An 18098-nucleotide genomic window follows, 5' to 3' on the forward strand; every position below is an offset into this window, starting at 1 on the left:
CATATTGGATGAAAACGTAGAACACCGGAACGTCCATGTACGATGCAATTGAATACGACCTATAGGAGCTTTTTGCTGTGGTGCGTTCAGGACGCCTCGAGAACGAAAGCGTTCGAGCGCAGCAACATGGCAGTCGTTCCAATGAGTACGTGGAGCTGCTTGAACAAGGAGCGTTTCTATACATGGACACTTCTTTATGTTCTCTCACTCGTTACCATAAAAACAGTTGCATCTGCTCCAGAGACGGGATCATGGAAAATAACCGCTTCAAGTGTAAGTAAAGAGTTACAAATTAACAGTTGATACGGCTAACTGTGTTAGCTGTGTGATGCTAGCTTGCTGTCATGGAAGAATCGGCGGTTAACCTTCTTCGTCTAGTAACTGATACACGTCATAACAAAATAATTTAAAATATTGGGCTTCGTTTTAGTCTTTATATGTATGTCGCGGGACATATTAATAGCTGTCGTGAAAGAAAAACGCTGTTGTTTTCGTGACAGGTAGCTAGCCCCAAATTGGCTCGTCCGTGTACTACTCCTACTACCACTACTATTACTACTATACTATACTATACTATACTATACTATACTATACTATACTATACTATACTATACTATACTATACTGTTTTTTTAAAGAGGTCCTAGAAGAGTTGGAAAACAAAACACTTGAATTTATTTGAGTGTTTTCTTTAGACTCTGCTTGTACGTTTTAACATGAAGGAGAACAGAAGCTCGTCATTGACTGTTTTATTTAAAGATCAGTCCTTTCCGTTGACGCTAAATAATCAAGAAATGCAGAGAACGTTTCAGTTTTGACCCGCACTGTCCAGTTGCAGTATGATGGTATTATTAACCTGGAAGGATGAACAGTTGGCAATAAAGCTGATCCTGATGTATAAAAGAAAAATAATCATTTGCTTTCCAACAGACCTCAAGACCGCTACTGTTAAGAAAGTCCATGTTCAAAGACACCAACATTGAACTGAAAGGTAAGACGTGAAAAAAATAGTCTGATGATTTCACAATTAACAGACTCCCATTTTGTGTTCACCCTGACTTGTTTGTTGTTGCAGTTGTGTCATTTGGTTGCCCTGATGAGATAACATTCACCATTCAGTGGTATTTGAAATACTACCCCTGCCACAATGATTTCAATAATCTTGATGTGAGTATGACTGTATTTAAATACTTATTGATGTTGTCATTGCTTGATGACAAGATAAATTATTTTGCCCATTGTAGGAAATGTACGAGCGAACGCCGCTGAGCCGCGGGCAGAGCTTAGATCCCAATCCCCTCATAAAAGGAGAGTACATCGAGCACAAACACAAACCGATAGTGTGTAACAGTAATCTGCGCTCCTTTCCAGTGTTAAAAGTAAGTTCTGATTGCATTATTCCGAGAGTCACATACTGTGCTTAAGATTGTCTTATGCTCTCACCTCTGCCACTTCCTTCAGAAAACCAAGGCAGAGCCACGAACTGTCAATTCGTCTGTTGAGGGAAAAAAGTTGGTCAGTAATATTGGAAATTTTGATAGCAACTTGAGGCCGACGTTGTAATCTGTGTTTTATTTTTGCAACGCTGCAGGATGAAAGCGACATCCGATGGATTACTGAAGAGTATGATGGCGGCACGATGACAAACAGCAGCACTGTGGTCAAAATCAAAGACAATGTCATAGCCTCCACATGGAAGGATGGACCTTACCTACTCGTGGTGAAGATTGTGCCCAGTAAACAAGATGCTAACTGGAATTTAACGAGTGAGGAGTTATTTTTTACATTATTACTTTCACAAGTCATTTTTCCTCACATAATGCTGATGTAATAAACAAAATATCATTTCAGTGAGTGTGGTGATGAAAGGCAGGCATGGGTTCATTTCCATTACAGAATACCCTCTCATGATCGTAAGTAGACAACATCTTGTAATTATGATCAATTTGCTGTTTCTCAAAACACTTTTGCTCCAATTTGTCAACAGTTCTACATGGTCATGTGTGTGGTGTACATCCTCTTCGCCCTGTTGTGGTTCATCTGGGCTGCCTGCTACTGGAAAGATATATTGAGGATCCAGTTTTGGATCGCAGGGGTCATCTTCCTGGGGATGGTGGAGAAGGCGGTCTTCTGCGCTGAATACGAAAACACCAATATTGTCGGCTCTGCTTGTGAGTATCTGCTGACATGCTTAATTGAACGAAACATTTCCCACCATTGTTGCTAATGGTCCCGCTGTTTGGGTTCTTCAGCTTCTGGGTTGCTGATTTTTGCCGAGCTGATTTCGGCCCTCAAGAGAACTATCGCCCGTCTGCTCGTCATCATCGTCAGCCTGGGCTATGGCATTGTCAAGTATGTCAACCTATATGCACACACAAGAACTAATTTCAAAGGGAGTGACATGTCAGTTTATTAAGAATACTTACAATATTTTGTCCTCACAGGCCTCGATTAGGCACGGTGATGCATCGAGTGGTTGGTCTCGGGGTTCTCTACTTTGTCTTTGCTGCAATTGAAGGTGTACTGAGGATAACTGGGGTGAGACTTTGTCCCCTGTAATGTAAGACAATGTTTCATTTAACACATGGCAACAATCAGTTAAGGTAACAAAATATGATGGTGCATAAACAACATAACCTAAAGAGCACTCATCTTCAGTGTTACAACAAGAATCCAAAAGTATATTTTTTGTGCTTGTATGTATTTAAGGGTCGAGACAATGGCCCTGCTCTCATTACAGCAATTGTTCTGGCTGTATTAGACTCATTCATCATCTGGTTCATATCCTTTCAGCGTTTTACTCTCAAAAGTCAACTCCTCTCTGCCAAAACTGTGGCCTTAATGGGTCGGGTTACTGGATTCCCTTTGCGCACTTCTGTGAGCTTCTGTTCTTTTTACTCCTCTTCTTCGTGTCCACATGTGATTGTCCCGATGTGTCCTTCTTTCCAGGCTAAAGACTCAGACCTGGCCCTGCTGGCCAACATTCCCCTGGCTCTGCTTGACTCCTCTCTATGCTGGTGGATATCCTTCCTTTCCCTCTGTCTCCCTTGCTTTCGAAGCTCTTAGACCAAGAGTAGAATATGCACAATTGTCATGCCTTGTTGCCACGAATGACATCTCTTGGTCTAAGAGGATTTGCATGCATTCTTCTGCTTCTGCATGCCATGACACTCACTCACCATAAACCTGGCTCTGGCTCACACACACCTGCATTAAGAATTCTACAATATTACAAAAATAGCACTCAGTTTTACTGACATTGTCTTAGAGGTATTCAGTTGTTCATTATTGTGCTTGTGCAGCTGCACTTCATACCTCGAGTTATGCAACTAAACGATAGTGTCTCAAACGCCACTTTCCAAATTATTATGAAAATTGTGTTTTACTCAGATTCTTATAGTCTCAGCATGATTTTTAAGGCTTTAATAATAATAATAAACCTCCCTATGGATTTTGGTTAATAAAAAATGTTTTTTGTTCAAATGTACCAATTTCAATGTCAACGTTTCAAACGGTCCGCTTATGTTTGCATGTTCATTTGATACAAAGCATGGAGGTTCATTTAAGTGGAGTTGTGCGTTTGCCTTGACTGCCAATTACATATTTGTCAGCCTTGCTCAAACCATCAAGACTCTGAAGCTGAGAAAAAACCCGGTTAAGTTGTCCCTCTACAGGCACTTCACAAACACACTCATATTTGCCGTCATTGGTGAGTGGAATACACAATGCTTGGCAACACTTGCATGTCTTACAGTTATCGTACATATTTTTCATTTATGGTCCATCCTTTAGCTTCCATCATTTTCATGGGTTGGACAGCAAAGAAATTCCGTCTAGTCGATTGCCAGTCGGTGAGTATGCTTGGCTTATCTGTCTTGACTCGAATTCATAAGATGTCAACTACATTTTTAACAAGGACCTCATTTGTGCTCAGGATTGGATCGAACTGTGGGTGGAAGATGCTTTCTGGAGGTTTTTATTCTCCCTCATTCTACTTGTCATAATGTTCCTATGGAGACCATCTGCTAACAACCAAAGGCAAGTTCTAATAGATTGTGGCCACCACACCCTGTTGCCTGCCCTTTCTTTCCATCCTTTCATTGATTTTCAATACACACAGGTATGCCTTCACACCTCTTATCGATGACTCGGATGATGAGGAAATTGAGGAATTCATTGCCTCTGCAAACATGGGTACGATAACCTACCTCATCTTGGTTTTATCACGCAACGCGCGGCCTTTTCTTCTCTGGTAACAGCTCGTTTTTCCCCCACAGCTGGCATGAAACTGAGAACCACAAAAAATGAGACAAATGGTACAGTGAAATCACCAGAATCAAACACGGTCAGTAATGCACATGTAATTGTTTTATCTGTTAAACTTGATGGTTTTCATTAGAAAAGGGTTTCCTAAAAATAAAATGCTCTTGATCATCAAACAGGCACACAGTTGAGTTGAAGAACTTTTTTTTAGGAAGAATGTTGATATTCTGGTCATACATAATGTATTCTAATAAGTTAACCTGTGGGGAGAAAGCCAATTCCTGGGTTTTGATGTTTGGGAAAGACTGAGTGAAATAGAGCCAGTAGGGATCTGCAGTCACAAGCGTTTTCCTACAGGTGGCAGTGTTTACTATATTTTTCTCCATCTAGGAAGAAGACTTGAAGTGGGTTGAGGAAAACATTCCTAGCTCTCTCTCTGATATGTAAGTCATTTAACACCAATCATTATTCAGTTTAGCAACCTGAGTTGAATTAATGAGAAGGATTCAAACTGTCCTTTTGTCTTTTCAGAGCTCTTCCGGTCTTGCTTGACTCTGATGAGGTATTGCTTTTTAAGTCTATGCACTTGTTGTGCTATACTATATAATTCCTGTGTTAAAAGTTGGACAACAGTTCACACTGCTGTTATTACTGTGTAGGAAATCATGACGACCAAGTATGAGATGTCCAAGCTGGAATGAGAGGAAACCTTCGAAGCTCTCAAGGGATGATGATGAGGGCAAACGGCTAGTTGTGACTCTAAAGCTGTCTTTTGTGCAGAATGACACCTTATTGCTGGTGGTGGGGCTATTGTGGAGCCCTACTAATGCCTTTCTACTATCGACCCCCTCCCCCTCAACAATGGGTTCATCTTTTCCCAACAGAAACAGTTTGAACCTTTCTTTCCAAAGAGATGAGATGATTTAATATTAAGTGCTGTATTTATTAGCATTATGTATCCAAGAATTCTTTTAAGTAAAAACAGAGGGCCTCATGCATGAACGTCCTCACAGACAGACACACACTGTGTTGTGGGGGTTTCAAACGAAATGCTTATTTATAAAATTGGAGATAGTTACGTCCCGGATCAGGAATTAATTGAACTAGAAACATGCATGTGTCATGTGGTGATGAGATTTTGCTTCTATGCAATTCCACCATCAAAACTGTGCCTATACGTTGTTCTTCTATGAGGCCTGATTGATATTCCAATCACCTCAGTTTTGATGCATCATTCAGTGTTTGCGTGAGAAGATTGAACACTGTCACATCTACAATTAAATCACAAGTTCAGTAGTTAAGTCCTAGCAGGGTCCTCATGTGCGTGTCTTTGGAGCAATATATACTGTATGTCAAAAAGGAATTGTGTGGTGTCATTCTTATTTATTTGCAATGAAAGTGTACTTATAAGTAATGTGTCGGCCAAGTTTACCCGTATTTTGTTTACACTGTCTTCTTCAGAGCTGGACCAATCTCAATGTTCTGGGCAAATGGCAATTTGTTTCTTTTCCATGACCAACTTTTCTTTCTGTGTTAATTTTCCTCTTTTTTTCAGTTATTGTCTGAAAATGTCTGCTGTCATTGTAATTTAGAGGAGCAGCACTGTTGTCATGCTTTGTGGGATGCTTTGAGTGGTTAGCAAAAGCACAAGGTGGATCACCTCAACAGGATCGTTAGACTGTTCTGTCAATGTTGACAATAGTTTCTGTTTCAGGGGTTGTTGGAAACAGTTTGTGTCTATGATGGCAAGTGATATAAATTACAATCATCTGCACCTTGAATATTTTTACAGTTGCCTGATTTGATCAAAGCCTGAGTTGTGAGGGGTTTTGCATGTCATTTTTGTTTGTTTTCTTTTTAATAAGATTGTTTTTCATGCATTTTTTTTCTTACCTTTTCCATGTTGGGAAGTGTTTAAATAATTATATACAGGAATATGTTGCTTTCCTGGACTATAATCTTCTCTGTTATTACTGCAATAAAAGGAAGTATTTTACAGTGGTCGTTAGGATGTGTCATCCCTTAATGTGTTTCTTTCTAAAGTGGCTTCAAAGAGAAATCAGATACAAGCGCTGCAGTATTTGACAAATGCTAATGAAACACAGAGGAAGAGTTTGAAAGAAGAACACTGAGTGAAAATTGAAACTTCACAAAAGCTGTTTGATCTTGAAGGCCTTGCCACTTCAATCTAATTTATTTGGCATATCACTACAAATTCTGACATATACTTTTGCCTACTTAAACTCAATTTTGGAACACAGAAGTTACTTTGAAATTCGGGCTGTCATTTGGTGTTGATGATGTTATTCAGAGTTGAACATGTTGCTTCTGCTTTCTTCCAGTTTTACTAGAGCGTATCAAACATTAAGATACAGCAGCATCCCTTTACCTATAGAAATGCATTTCAAAGATGTGAAATGCGAACGAGAAAATGAAAATATTCGTTCTATTTCTATGATGGATTTAATATGAACTGAGCATTATCTTTGCAAAGGTGAACAAAAACATTACAACTCCTTCAGTGGATCATTATGATGTGCCTGTAAATTGCCAAATCATGGGACAAGATGCTCCTGTGTTCCTTGGTTTGTAATATCTCATCAGAGATGGCTCTTCTCTTTGTAGTAAAATGTGAAAATCTGTTGAAATAAATAAATTGCCAAGCTCACATCTGTTAATTCTTTTTTCTCAACAAAAATAAGATTTTTTCATGGGCAAAATTCAATTAAAATAAATTTCACAATTAACACATTTAATCATTAGGAAAAACGGTGCGTTGAATCCCCAAAAGTGTAAACTGCATCAACTTTTTAGTTGAGCATTTAGTAGCTTCTAACTTACTCATATCATCCTCCCCTGCAAGTTTGGACTGCTGCGAGGACTCAAGCCACCGCAGGTTTGAGACCCACGGGCCAAAACACACTGGAACCTGGACCTGTCTCAAGGCCTTCCTTCTCTCTCTCTCTGTCTCTCTCTCTCTCTCTCTCTCTCTCTCTCTCTCTCTCTCTCTCTCTCTCTCTCTCTCTTCCTCCCCCCCCAGCAAATGGCTTGCGTTAGCAAGCCAGACATTCTCCAATTGTCTCTGGCAACATCCTTCCTCCTCGTCAAAATGGATGCAACATGTGCCTAGCTGAGGACAAGTCTGAGGACAAACTAAACGCTCCAGTACGAGGAGTGTGGAACCTTTGAGGTTGAACACAGCTGGTTATGGGATGCTTCCCAAACTTTGATTTGGATTCTTTATTAACTGTAGAGGCAAAGAGACACAAGTTTTGGGACCAGTACCTCCATTGAAAAATAAATCAAATCAAATAAATTCTTTTGAGGGGGGGGGGGGGGATAAATAAATAATGGGGTTGTACACTCTAATAGTTCCTGGTAATGTCACTATTGTGCCATGTTTTCTCTGCTTGATGATGATTGTGTGCACTGTGTTCCGTGGAATATTAAATGCTTTGGAAATTCTTTTGGACCATTCTTTTGATTAATATCTTTGAACATTGAGAGCGACGTGATTCTGAGGAAGTTCTTTGCGCACTGTGAATTGCTCAGTAAGTTGTGACTACAAAAATGAGCAGCTAACCCTATTTGGAGTTAATTAGAGGCACTTTAAATGTCAGCTTTCATGACAGAAAGCTTTTTCTTTTTCCAAAATTCTTATTCATTGCACAAAATAAGTTTGTAAAATGTTAAAACAATACAAACACCACTGCCTTAACGTCAATAAATAGTCATGTGTTTGGTTACGCTGCGCTATTAAAAACTTCCTGTGTGTATTTTTCTTCTCTCCTGACTTTCGTCTTCTCTTGACACCCCTTGTTTGGACTGGTTGATCTTCTGAGATTAAGAAAATAAACAGTTCAAGTAAAGGCAAAAACTCACTCCTACAGTTAGCGTGATGCTCACTGAACTGAGCTCTTGAGGCTTATACGGTAATGTTGAGCAACGTTTGCAAAGATTTCCCATGACATCATACAAGACGGCAAAAAAATAAAATAAAGAGCATGCACCCCCTGCCCTCTGGATTTCAGTGCAAATGTGAAGCCATGGATGGAGATGTGAGAGGACAGAGGGAAGGAAGACAGCACACATGTTGAACATTAGTGTCTTATTAAAAAAAAAAAAAAAAAAATAGACACCGTGAGATGTGTTTTTACATATTTGACAGTTTCCGCGTCTCGGATGAGATCCAAACTGCTTTGAAAGTTTGCTGAAACCTTCCTCGTCATCTATTCAGAGAACATTTGATCATTATCCAGGATTTATTAATCCCCTGTGCTTTGGTTTCACTACCTAACTCTAACTTGAAAACAAGCAGTGGCACACTGTTCGGCATTGAGTGAGGTAAAAAGCTGAGATGTTATACTGAGTTTATTTTATTTATGTAGAGACAATATTTAAACTCATCCAGTTGTTATCATCCTTAAAATACATGATGTATCAAGTGTGGTATATGAAATCTCCTGCTACTGTTGATTATCCACTTTCCACTCGCCACAAAAAAAAAAGAAAGATTGAATAGTGTGTATATACAGTATGTCATGGAAGTTAATGCAAGAACCAGTAATAAAATATCCAAAATATACACTAACTTTATAGGTGTCCATGTGTCTAGTAGTGAGTAAATCATCGTTAAAACAGGGGGGACAGGACAGTGGTGTTATTGTCAAAAGTAATGCTCTCTGGTTAAGGAATTTGATATTTTCCATGTCACAATTTTCCAAATTGTGTAATTTTTACTCCTGAACAGTGATAGTTTTGGAGGTAAAAGAATTCCGCTCCACTCCAGCAAATATATTCCTGCATGTGTTAACGTTTGAAAGAAGAATTACCCAAATTTTCCGGTTGATACCCAATTTGCATTTAGTGCCATGGAAAGTGTCCTGCTTTTCCAAATGAATATTTAAAAAAAAAATGTTCCTCTGGAAAGTGTCCACAAGTTTTTAAAAATGCAAATCTAAATTCGGGGTCTGTTCTTCAATTTTCTGTTCGTCTTGAGAGAGCAGTCGCTGCAAAACAAATGGGAATATTTGTGGATGTACAATTTTATGTTGCCTCAATATAGTTTTTTGGGCTCCAATGGATGTCTGTGCTCTGTCACAGAGTGACATTTTACTGCTGCCATATTTTTACTGCACAGTCGTTTGAGTACTTAAACTAGAAAATCTTAGAGTGAATCACCCTCTGTCCTGCGACCGGCCGCAATGGAATGAAGGTGGGCAGTACGATCGGTGCCTCCTCAATCTCCTCAGAAGTTGTAGGGTGACACAAGAACATGGACTCTGGCCACATGCTTAGCTTGGAAAGTGCGGTCGGCATATTCCGACATGTCCACGTCCACATTGATCTCCTGCGGCCCGCGCAGCTGCTGAACCAGGATCAGCTCGCCGGTTTGTCTGTCTGAGCGTTGCATGACAAAGGTACCTCGGGAGTTTCCTCCAACAATGCCAAAGCGCAGGCTGTCGGGCCCTGCACGCCCGGGGGCCCCGGCGGTGGCCATACGGAAAAGGGTGGCGGGGGTCTGTACGTTGGAGGGAAGGGAGAGGTAGTGGAACGAGACGGTCTTTGGAGCGAGGTGGCAGGAACGGCTTTCCATGGGGCAGGGATTCCTCTCACACTGACTACAAAAAAAAAAAAATCAAGGAACAAATCATGTTAGGGGGACAGGAAAGATAAATACTTGTTGATTTCCATTCCGTGTGCGGTTATGTTTCATAAGTGGAGACCCTTGACATAAAACTCCGAGTGACTCAGAACCTGAATGCAAGCTGGGGGGAAATTTCTAGAATCATGTCCATCTTATTAAAATCAAATTTTTGTGTGTCTGCGTCTTTAATAGAACCGTTACAATTATATCGTGGCTACAATAAAATCTGGCAAATCATGGGAAATGTGTGGCATTTTCAATTTCCTTTTAAGATGATTGTTCCCTTCAGTCGGTATCATTTAGAATGCATGGAAAATGAACGTGGTTATGAAGAATGAACAATGACATCCAGTCAATGGACATTCTATTAAGTACATCTGCATCTGATGAACTCTATCCACAATGAGAGCCGAGAGTCAAAGTGTCATTTTGACACTGTGACATTTTTAGTCTTAATGGAAACTTTGCATGATTATTTTGAATTTTCGAGTCTGGTGAGGCTGCACGTTTTGGAATGTAGCATCTGATTGGGCTAAGCTACGGTGCTAAGCAATACTTTGCTTTGTCCATGTAAGCGTCTGCCAAAAGCTTCAGTCATCTCCTCTGCTGGCATCGGTGTTCAACCACACTGCTGGTTCAGTAAGAGCACACAGTGCTATGTTTCAGTCCTTTCGACCGGGCAGCTTGGCTTGACAGAGACGTTGTAATGTTTCTCAGCAATTGGACAGCATTAAAGAGAAAATAATGTTTGGCAATGAGGTTCTGCTGAGTATGCATGCTCTTGTCACATATGGTTTGCTTCACTATTATACAGCTTGAACCACAAATTTTATTTTTGTAGTTTTGGGCTTCTCATGTGGCTTCTGTGTGTGTGCGTACAATCATCTCGTCTTCCTCCTTTGAGATGCACTCCAAGGTTAATAATGATGAAATATACTCACCAGTCACAACATGCGATGATATCCCATTCAAGAGGTTCATCGAAAATTTTGTCTATACTAACTTTATATAATTGTTGTGGTTTGTTGTGGCGTTAAAGCAAACACACACTGCAATACTGTTTCAAATGTTCTGATGATGACCTTATTTAACCTTTCCTTAACTCGTTGAGCGGTTCAAAAAAAAAAGCTGAGTTTATGATTTCTAGCAAATATTGTGTTGACATAAAGAAGCAGAACAAAAGTCAACATGAATGAAATCTGTAGTTGTCTTTGTTTTAAGTAACTACTACTACCTTCTTCTTGAGTGAGCTACCCTCCACATTCAGACCTGATTTACAAGGGAAATTTGGAAATGTTTTGAGAGTCATAAATAAATGTGAATGCAAACTTGACATTTTACTCTCCTTTTTCCTGCCATTAGTCAAAATGTCACACCAGGAGCCCAGTAGCACTACTTAAAAGATAAAAGGGCCAAAAAGTTCAAAAGGTACACGTACAGGGGTGATGTTTTAACGTAGCTGATGTTGCCATGGGAACGAGGACAGTCTGGGTTGACGCACTGAAAGCCTCCCCCAGTGTTGATACATGTTGTTCCTCGGCTACAGTTGTGCTGCTGGTTTAAACATTCGTCCACATCTGGAAGACAAAACAGTAGAGGCACGTAAGTAGAGTGGAGGGGCTTGCAGCCAGACCGTCCTCAGTCTGAGCACCGGGTGCTGAGCTCCATTTGTTTATTTGGTTTTTCGGGTCAGTCTCACTTAAATGCTTCATGTTCTAAAGATCATTCCTGCTGGGAAATGCTGAGCTCATTCATCCCAGGGCCAAACATTTTGCCCCAAAAATTGGTCATAAGGAGAATCGAGGAGTTTGACAGCTTTTGCACTGTGGTAAATAAAATCACAGGTAACCACACACACACACAAAGTCAGATCTGCAGCTGTTAAAGCCTTGTGAATGAGCCTTTGTCCCCTGTGCCCTCCTGTCGCTCACCTTCACAGCTCCGCCCATCTGGGAGCAACTTATAGCCACTGGGACAGGAGCAGTGGTATGAGCCTGGGACGTTGACACATTCATGGACGCATAAAGTCCCTCCTTGGTCCAGACGGTAGACTTCACACTCGTTGACATCTGTTAAAAACAGGAAAAGGCAGGCATCTCAGGACCGTGCAGGGCTGCTGTACACAGGACGGCAGGAATGTTTGGGATGGAGGAAATTCACCATATTAAAAGCACATTCTGGAACAAACATATGGGAAGACTGTTTCTGTCTACCAGCTTGCCTGTGTGGTTTATTTAGTACCTACCCGTCTGAGTGTGCTGCTGCCTATTGTGTACATTGTAAAGACACAAATGAAGTGTTTCGAAATATTAAGATGCACTTGCATCATTTAACATTGCTTGTCTCTTAACCATTCGCACAATTACTGCACATCAGAGCACCTGAACTGTGACCTAAATGGATGCTAATCAGCTTGTGACCTCTCGATAGGATTATTTTGTTTGTTACAAACTGGCCTCCACTGATTAGCACTCGAAGATTCAGTTATTTAGTGGATGTTTTCTTGCACCGTTTATCACATGCAGTTGCTAAGATGGCGAAGTGTCAGCACAATCTAAAGTTCTTGACAGGAATGAAGTAACACATTACAGTGAACAGGAGCTCACCTTGGCAGATGCTGTTATCAGATGTTCCACTCATGTGGAAGCCTGCATCACAACTGCAGTGTTGGGCCCGGTTCACCTGGGCACAGCGAGGTTTTCGGCTGAACGCTGGATCATTCATTACGCTCCACTCGGGAGGAGCTGAAATAAAGGAAATAGAATCGGACTTAATAAAAAGCAGTGTGGTTTGTATTGAGTTACATCCTACCGGTCTGAGTGTGGTGCTGGCAGTGAGAGCCACTCCAGCTTTGTGAGCAGGTGCATTTGTATTGATTGACACCTTCCACGCAGGTACCTCCATTTTGGCAGGGGTTACTTGCACATTCACTGACATCTGAAGTAGCAGGAGACAGAGGGTGACACAAATAAACATTCTGGTGAGTTACGTTACAATAATGACACAGCAATCTATTTCTGATTATACTTGTCCTACGAGTGTTGATGGGAGCTGAAGTCAAGTCAATGTTTTTCTTTTAAAAAGTATTTCCTATTTGCATGTCTGAAATATAAATTAAGCAGAAAAATAAATCCATTCTGCCATTTTGCTTGGTACTGCTACTTGCTGCCTTTACTTCTCGTGCTGACTCGAATATTCCAAAAGTAAATCTTGAAAACAGCAACCTTAAAAGTTTGATACAATGGAAACAATGACTATGATGTTAAAACTGTTATTTCAAGAGTTCTCTGGGCATTGACACTGTCTAACTCATCACTGTCTGCAAATGGACTCATCCATATCTGTGAATTCTCCTGACACGTGATTATTTCCGCTTAAATGTGCACAAACTACATAAACTGAAGCACCGCATATAAGAAAATGACAAGATAATAATAAGGCTAGTGAAAGGGGGAATAAATACACATAGAGGCAAGAGCTACAAAGAACCATATGGCACAGATCCCTATAAAACCGTCTGGACTCCTTACCCTCAGTAGAGTTGCGGGTGCGATGGAGCCTAACAGTAAAATTGTTGCCAGCCAATCGCAGGACACTCCATAAAATATTAACTGTAATTGGGATGTTGGCAGTCTGGGTTTATTTACGTACAGTAGATGTCTGTGTACCCTTTATGTAGCCTCATGATGAATCCTTATTAATATTTTCTTTTCATTACTTCAGTGTTAAAAGATTGCACACAATAGAAAACAAGATTTTCAATTGAAGACCTTAAACAAGATATTTTTAAACTCATTTCAATTCAAATCAACGCACTGTCAATATTGTTTGTTAAGTGTGGCTAAAATTAGAATGCTGATGCTAGGTTTTGAAAATAAAAACATGAACAGAGATAATACTGTTACAGGGTCATGCCGTCTCGTGTTGCTCTAAAGGTGAATATCAATAAACACATGTTAAAAAATGTGGCCTTTTGGGGGAGGAAAAGTGCTGCCACTGCAGGTTGATGGGGCTATGAAGAGCATGCTTAGCATACTTCTGCGCTATCAGACCATGGGTGGGATATCATTTCAGGTCCAAATCCCATCAACCGGGACACCACTGTCAAGAAACATGAGCAAGATAGTGAGAGGAGAAGAAAGAGTGAAACGAGAGGGGGTCTGACAGTTACCCAATGCACTGCTATTCAGGAGAGGCACAAAGCTGGCTATAGGGAATGCATCCCACAGTGGAATGAAATAAAGTGGATTGTGATAGTGGATATTAGATTCCACATTCAACTAGGCCTTCTGGCAGAATATGAAAAAGCTGCAAGCATTGTGAAGAAGGCTACCTTTACCTGCATTCTGGATTTTTTGGGGGGGCTGGTAGATGTTTATTTACTGAGACATTGTGCACTTTATTAACCCTCTGTGGACAAATAAACTTGTGAATTTCAAATGTATTCTGAAATGGAATAAAAAGTGGATTTGAATTTGGAATCTGAATCAGTATGTGAATGGGATCGAACTTGAATTTGAAATGGCATTGTAGTAAAACTAGAATCAGATTTGAATTGAATATTGAAAATAATTGAATTTGAAATACAACGTAGCTAAATGAAAAGTGAACTGCAATGAAATGAGTGTGCCTGATAGTGTAGTGGTTCACTTGCATGACCTCCATGCAGTCTGGGTGTGTTGTTACAAAATGAAGAAAACATATAAATAAATAAAAGATGAATGAAATTATCTTGGAATTCAATTGACATCAAAAGTGGAATTGAATGGCACTTCGAACTGGAACGGACCGGCATTTTAGTCTCACACTATACTTTTTCCATTTAGTAGCAGGTTAAGGGCCGAACACCTCACCTTTACAGACGGCGTCCACACCGCTCCATGTGCCATTGTCTTGACACACACGTGTAGCTGAACCCACGAGATGGTAGCCCTGCGAGCAAGCAAAATGCACCTCATGTCCGGCCAGGTGTTTGGATCCAAACTTTGTCCCATGCTCCAGTTCTTCCAGAGGCCGACAGGTGGCGGGAACTATGAAGAAGAAAAAGAAGAAGAGAGAGGCTGATCACACGTGGAGAACAACAAGCCTCCCAACATCCTCACTGCCTGCGGATGGACACGTGTCACTGAGGAGTCTAAAACGCATCATTAGCAGCAGACTGGAAAGTTGAATGCCTGCATAAAATACAGTATTAACATTACATAACATTATAAATGGACACCCACTTTCCATTTTTATTAGACGTTTCAGCTTCCTTCGCCGATTGTGAGAAAGCATTTAATAACAACTCGCAGTTACGTTCTTTTGTGCCTTGAGACCAATTTTGCAGTTCAATGTTTTCCAGATGAACAGGATAAGCTTCATGACGGCATCACGCCACATGAGAAAAATGTGTGCACAGGAACAAGAAAGGGAAGGCGTAAAGCTGTTGTTATTTTGTTTTTTAGATTTTCAATTGCGAATGTCTGAACCCAAGCAACACCTTAATTGCACCGATTTGTATTTTTAGATTTTGGCATTCGGTGAAAAATGATGAGGAGTTTTGACCTGGAGATTACCCTAACAAACCAGCCAAGTAACATCAACAATCCCACAATTCTACTTTCTTTTTTGAATGACCACCGCAGTGACAGTTGACCTGGAATTTCTTAATAGTAATCTCAGAGTAGCAGGCATCTGCTGTTTTATCTGGAGGAACGATGAATGCATCATACATATATTATGTATAGAGTATTCTGTATTATTAGTCACCTTTTCATATACCGTAGTATGATGCCTTTTAACCTTAGAACAGCACTGAATTACTACCGTGATGCCATTCATTTACACCCTACAAACACAGTGATTTTTAAACTGGACCCCCTGTACCCCTGTGGGTCCACGAGTCCCAAATACTAAACTAATTACTCCTTTCTGCTTTAAATTTGGGCCAAATTCTGACTTGCTTGTTCCAAAAGGACTTTATAAAGAAAATAATGTGAAGATGATTCTGCTCATGTTTCAATGGGAATTAAACTCTAAAATTGTCAGTCGAGCGGTTGGGATTATCTCCAAATATATAGCTCCAAAACCCCAAATTGGCAGTACTGACTGTGTAAACTAGTTACTCTCTGTTTGCAGTTATGTTGTCATTGTGGAAACAATGCTCATCGTCTTGCAACAATGAATAAATGCTGCAATTATTTCATTTGAGTTTAGTTAAGTTTAGGGGAAAATGTTTAAAATATATATACCGTATTTCCCATGGCATTTTGGCACGTCGAACTGGTGTTTGGATTATGAGGGTACCCAAACTGCATTACGTTTGAAATATTTTGCACTTCTCATGTAAATAATCAAAATGTCAGCATTCTCCGGTATAGTTCTGCACCTTAGTAAACTACAATCATAGATGATTAGATGATATGACAGTTTATCACTCACCAGCTGACTGATCCGCTTGAGGCAATTTGGAGACAGAATTTTGTAGCGTTGCCAGTTTTGACTTCATGATCCGGAAGCCCTCGGTGAATCGAACCTCTTGGCCTTTCAGAAACTTCTCCATCTGTCGCAACACCCCAACCACTTGATGTTTATCCATGCAGGTCTGTGGATCAAAGCAAGGATATTGGAAAACAAGTCACCCTTATTGAAGTATGTATGCATTATGTTTGTAATTGTCATTACATTTTCTCGTGTTTAACATACTCCAATACTTTCAATCAGAAGATAAACAACCTTAGCCTATTCCGTTTCTAAGTGCATCCCAAACACAGCAAGACAAAATCTGTCTGGCAGATGTCTGTAGGACACGAGTCCAAACGCTGCTTCTTTGTATATTTTGCATGGCAGCAGGACAGTAAGCTTATTGGGTGATCCAGAATGACCAAAATTAAAGCTGAATAGATACCACAATCAGTTACTTGAGCAAAATTTGATGCCAACTCAGTACAGAGTTGTGTTTAATCCTTCCTGCAAGGTTTATTAATCACATGCTCATTGAAGCAATTTCTCAGGGGCGGCATACCTTGAATTCCTGTACTCCTATTTATAAGAAGGGGGGCTTACTACAACAGCAACTAGCGCCCAGGAATTAAAAATCATATTGTACCAAGTTTCAACCTGTGGTTGTTGCTAGTGCCCGACATGCCTCTGGTTGACAAGACACAAGCACTCCAAATCTTCCAGCAAAACTCATTTTGCCTCTATCACTAGTATTATTTTTCTGAATATGATACCAAAAAAAAAAAAAAAAAAGAGAAAAGATGCTCTCAAACAACACTTCCAAAAATCATGTTAGACAACTATATTCTTACCTGAACTGCAGCATGGCCATGAACAGCTGTCAAACACAGCAAAAGTAAACACCTGCACCAAAAAGGCAGCCCCATATCTCCACGTCCAATTACTAATTTGCTCCTCTTATAGGAAGACCCTGTTGCACCTAACAGTCAAGTTAATATAAGCGTCCTTCAGTTGGACTCGGATCGTTTTAGTGGGATGCTCATCAGGTGTCTAAGATGGATCGGTGCTCCTGGAAAGTTTGTGCTCTGACTTCTTACACGTCGCCCTGCTTCTGCTGCAAGAATCCCTCCCACCAAGGCTGCAATCTCCACTTTCAAACGGAATGGAAATAGCTTCATTGTGATCAGTTAATAACTCCATAAGTGTTCAGAAAAAAACTTACAAATATTTTTAGAAGAGGAACATTAGTGCGTGAGTGTGTGCATGCGTGTACGTGTGCATGCGTGCGCCTGCGCGCGCACACGTACGCGCGTGCATTGTGATTGGCAATTATATGACTAATTGTTGCCTAATCTAAGTTGTAGTTGATATTTAATATTATGCTTGTAGGGAGAGCTCGTATTTATAAGTAATGGAATTAACATTTTCAACAGTAATTTATATTTCAATCTTGAAATTTTCTCTGGTTTGGTGCTTCCAACCTCATTTTTTACTGTTTGCGCTTCATATTTTTAGAGAGTTACAGCGACACGTTGTGGTCAAAGTGGAAAGCGCGAGTACTCAGGGCTCAGTTGTTGCTTTCTCATCAACATTTGTGTACATTTAAAATACATATATTAAAAGTCGGCTATGGAATTAAATTACGAAAATAAGAAATGTATCCCAAGAACAAATTCTCTAATTTCAAGTTAGTCGCAGACAGAATATATGTGCGAAAGAGTGCGTGTGTGGGAGGACTGACAGCA

At 40.2% G+C, this 18098-nt stretch overlaps 2 protein-coding genes across 4 annotated transcripts; one reads left to right on the plus strand and one right to left on the minus strand.

Moving 5' to 3' along the window:
* Window positions 1–74: 74 nt before the first annotated feature.
* tmem87b (transmembrane protein 87B) lies at window positions 75–6263 on the plus strand. 3 transcript variants are annotated; one of them, XM_088384473.1, is made up of 20 exons: window positions 75–273; window positions 930–990; window positions 1075–1166; window positions 1244–1378; window positions 1461–1514; window positions 1591–1765; window positions 1851–1912; window positions 1987–2170; window positions 2252–2351; window positions 2444–2537; window positions 2709–2876; window positions 2949–3020; window positions 3600–3708; window positions 3792–3850; window positions 3934–4037; window positions 4120–4193; window positions 4277–4344; window positions 4653–4705; window positions 4794–4824; window positions 4922–6263. In XM_088384473.1, the coding sequence occupies exons 1-20, from the start codon at window positions 127–129 to the stop codon at window positions 4961–4963; spliced, it is 1884 nt and encodes a 627-aa protein (XP_088240599.1). In that variant the 5' UTR covers window positions 75–126; the 3' UTR covers window positions 4964–6263. The 3 variants fall into 3 exon arrangements, with proteins under 3 accessions (XP_088240599.1, XP_088240601.1, XP_088240600.1); XM_088384475.1 differs by lacking the exon at window positions 2709–2876 and having other exon boundaries at window positions 76–273; XM_088384474.1 differs by lacking the exon at window positions 2949–3020 and having other exon boundaries at window positions 77–273; window positions 2709–2779; window positions 3599–3708.
* A 2352-nt stretch (window positions 6264–8615) lies between these two features.
* Window positions 8616–18077, minus strand: fbln7 (fibulin 7). The gene is made up of 8 exons (XM_088384771.1): window positions 17205–18077; window positions 16333–16495; window positions 14763–14939; window positions 12721–12846; window positions 12516–12653; window positions 11841–11978; window positions 11348–11486; window positions 8616–9883 (listed from the first exon to the last, which is right to left on the minus strand). The coding sequence occupies exons 1-8, from the start codon at window positions 17277–17279 to the stop codon at window positions 9511–9513; spliced, it is 1329 nt and encodes a 442-aa protein (XP_088240897.1). The 5' UTR covers window positions 17280–18077; the 3' UTR covers window positions 8616–9510.
* Window positions 18078–18098: the final 21 nt, after the last annotated feature.

Source organism: Syngnathus floridae, chromosome 9 (assembly GCF_059516105.1).
Source record: "Syngnathus floridae isolate MCC-2025c chromosome 9, RoL_Sflo_1.0, whole genome shotgun sequence".
Taxonomy (NCBI): Eukaryota; Metazoa; Chordata; class Actinopteri; order Syngnathiformes; family Syngnathidae; genus Syngnathus; species Syngnathus floridae.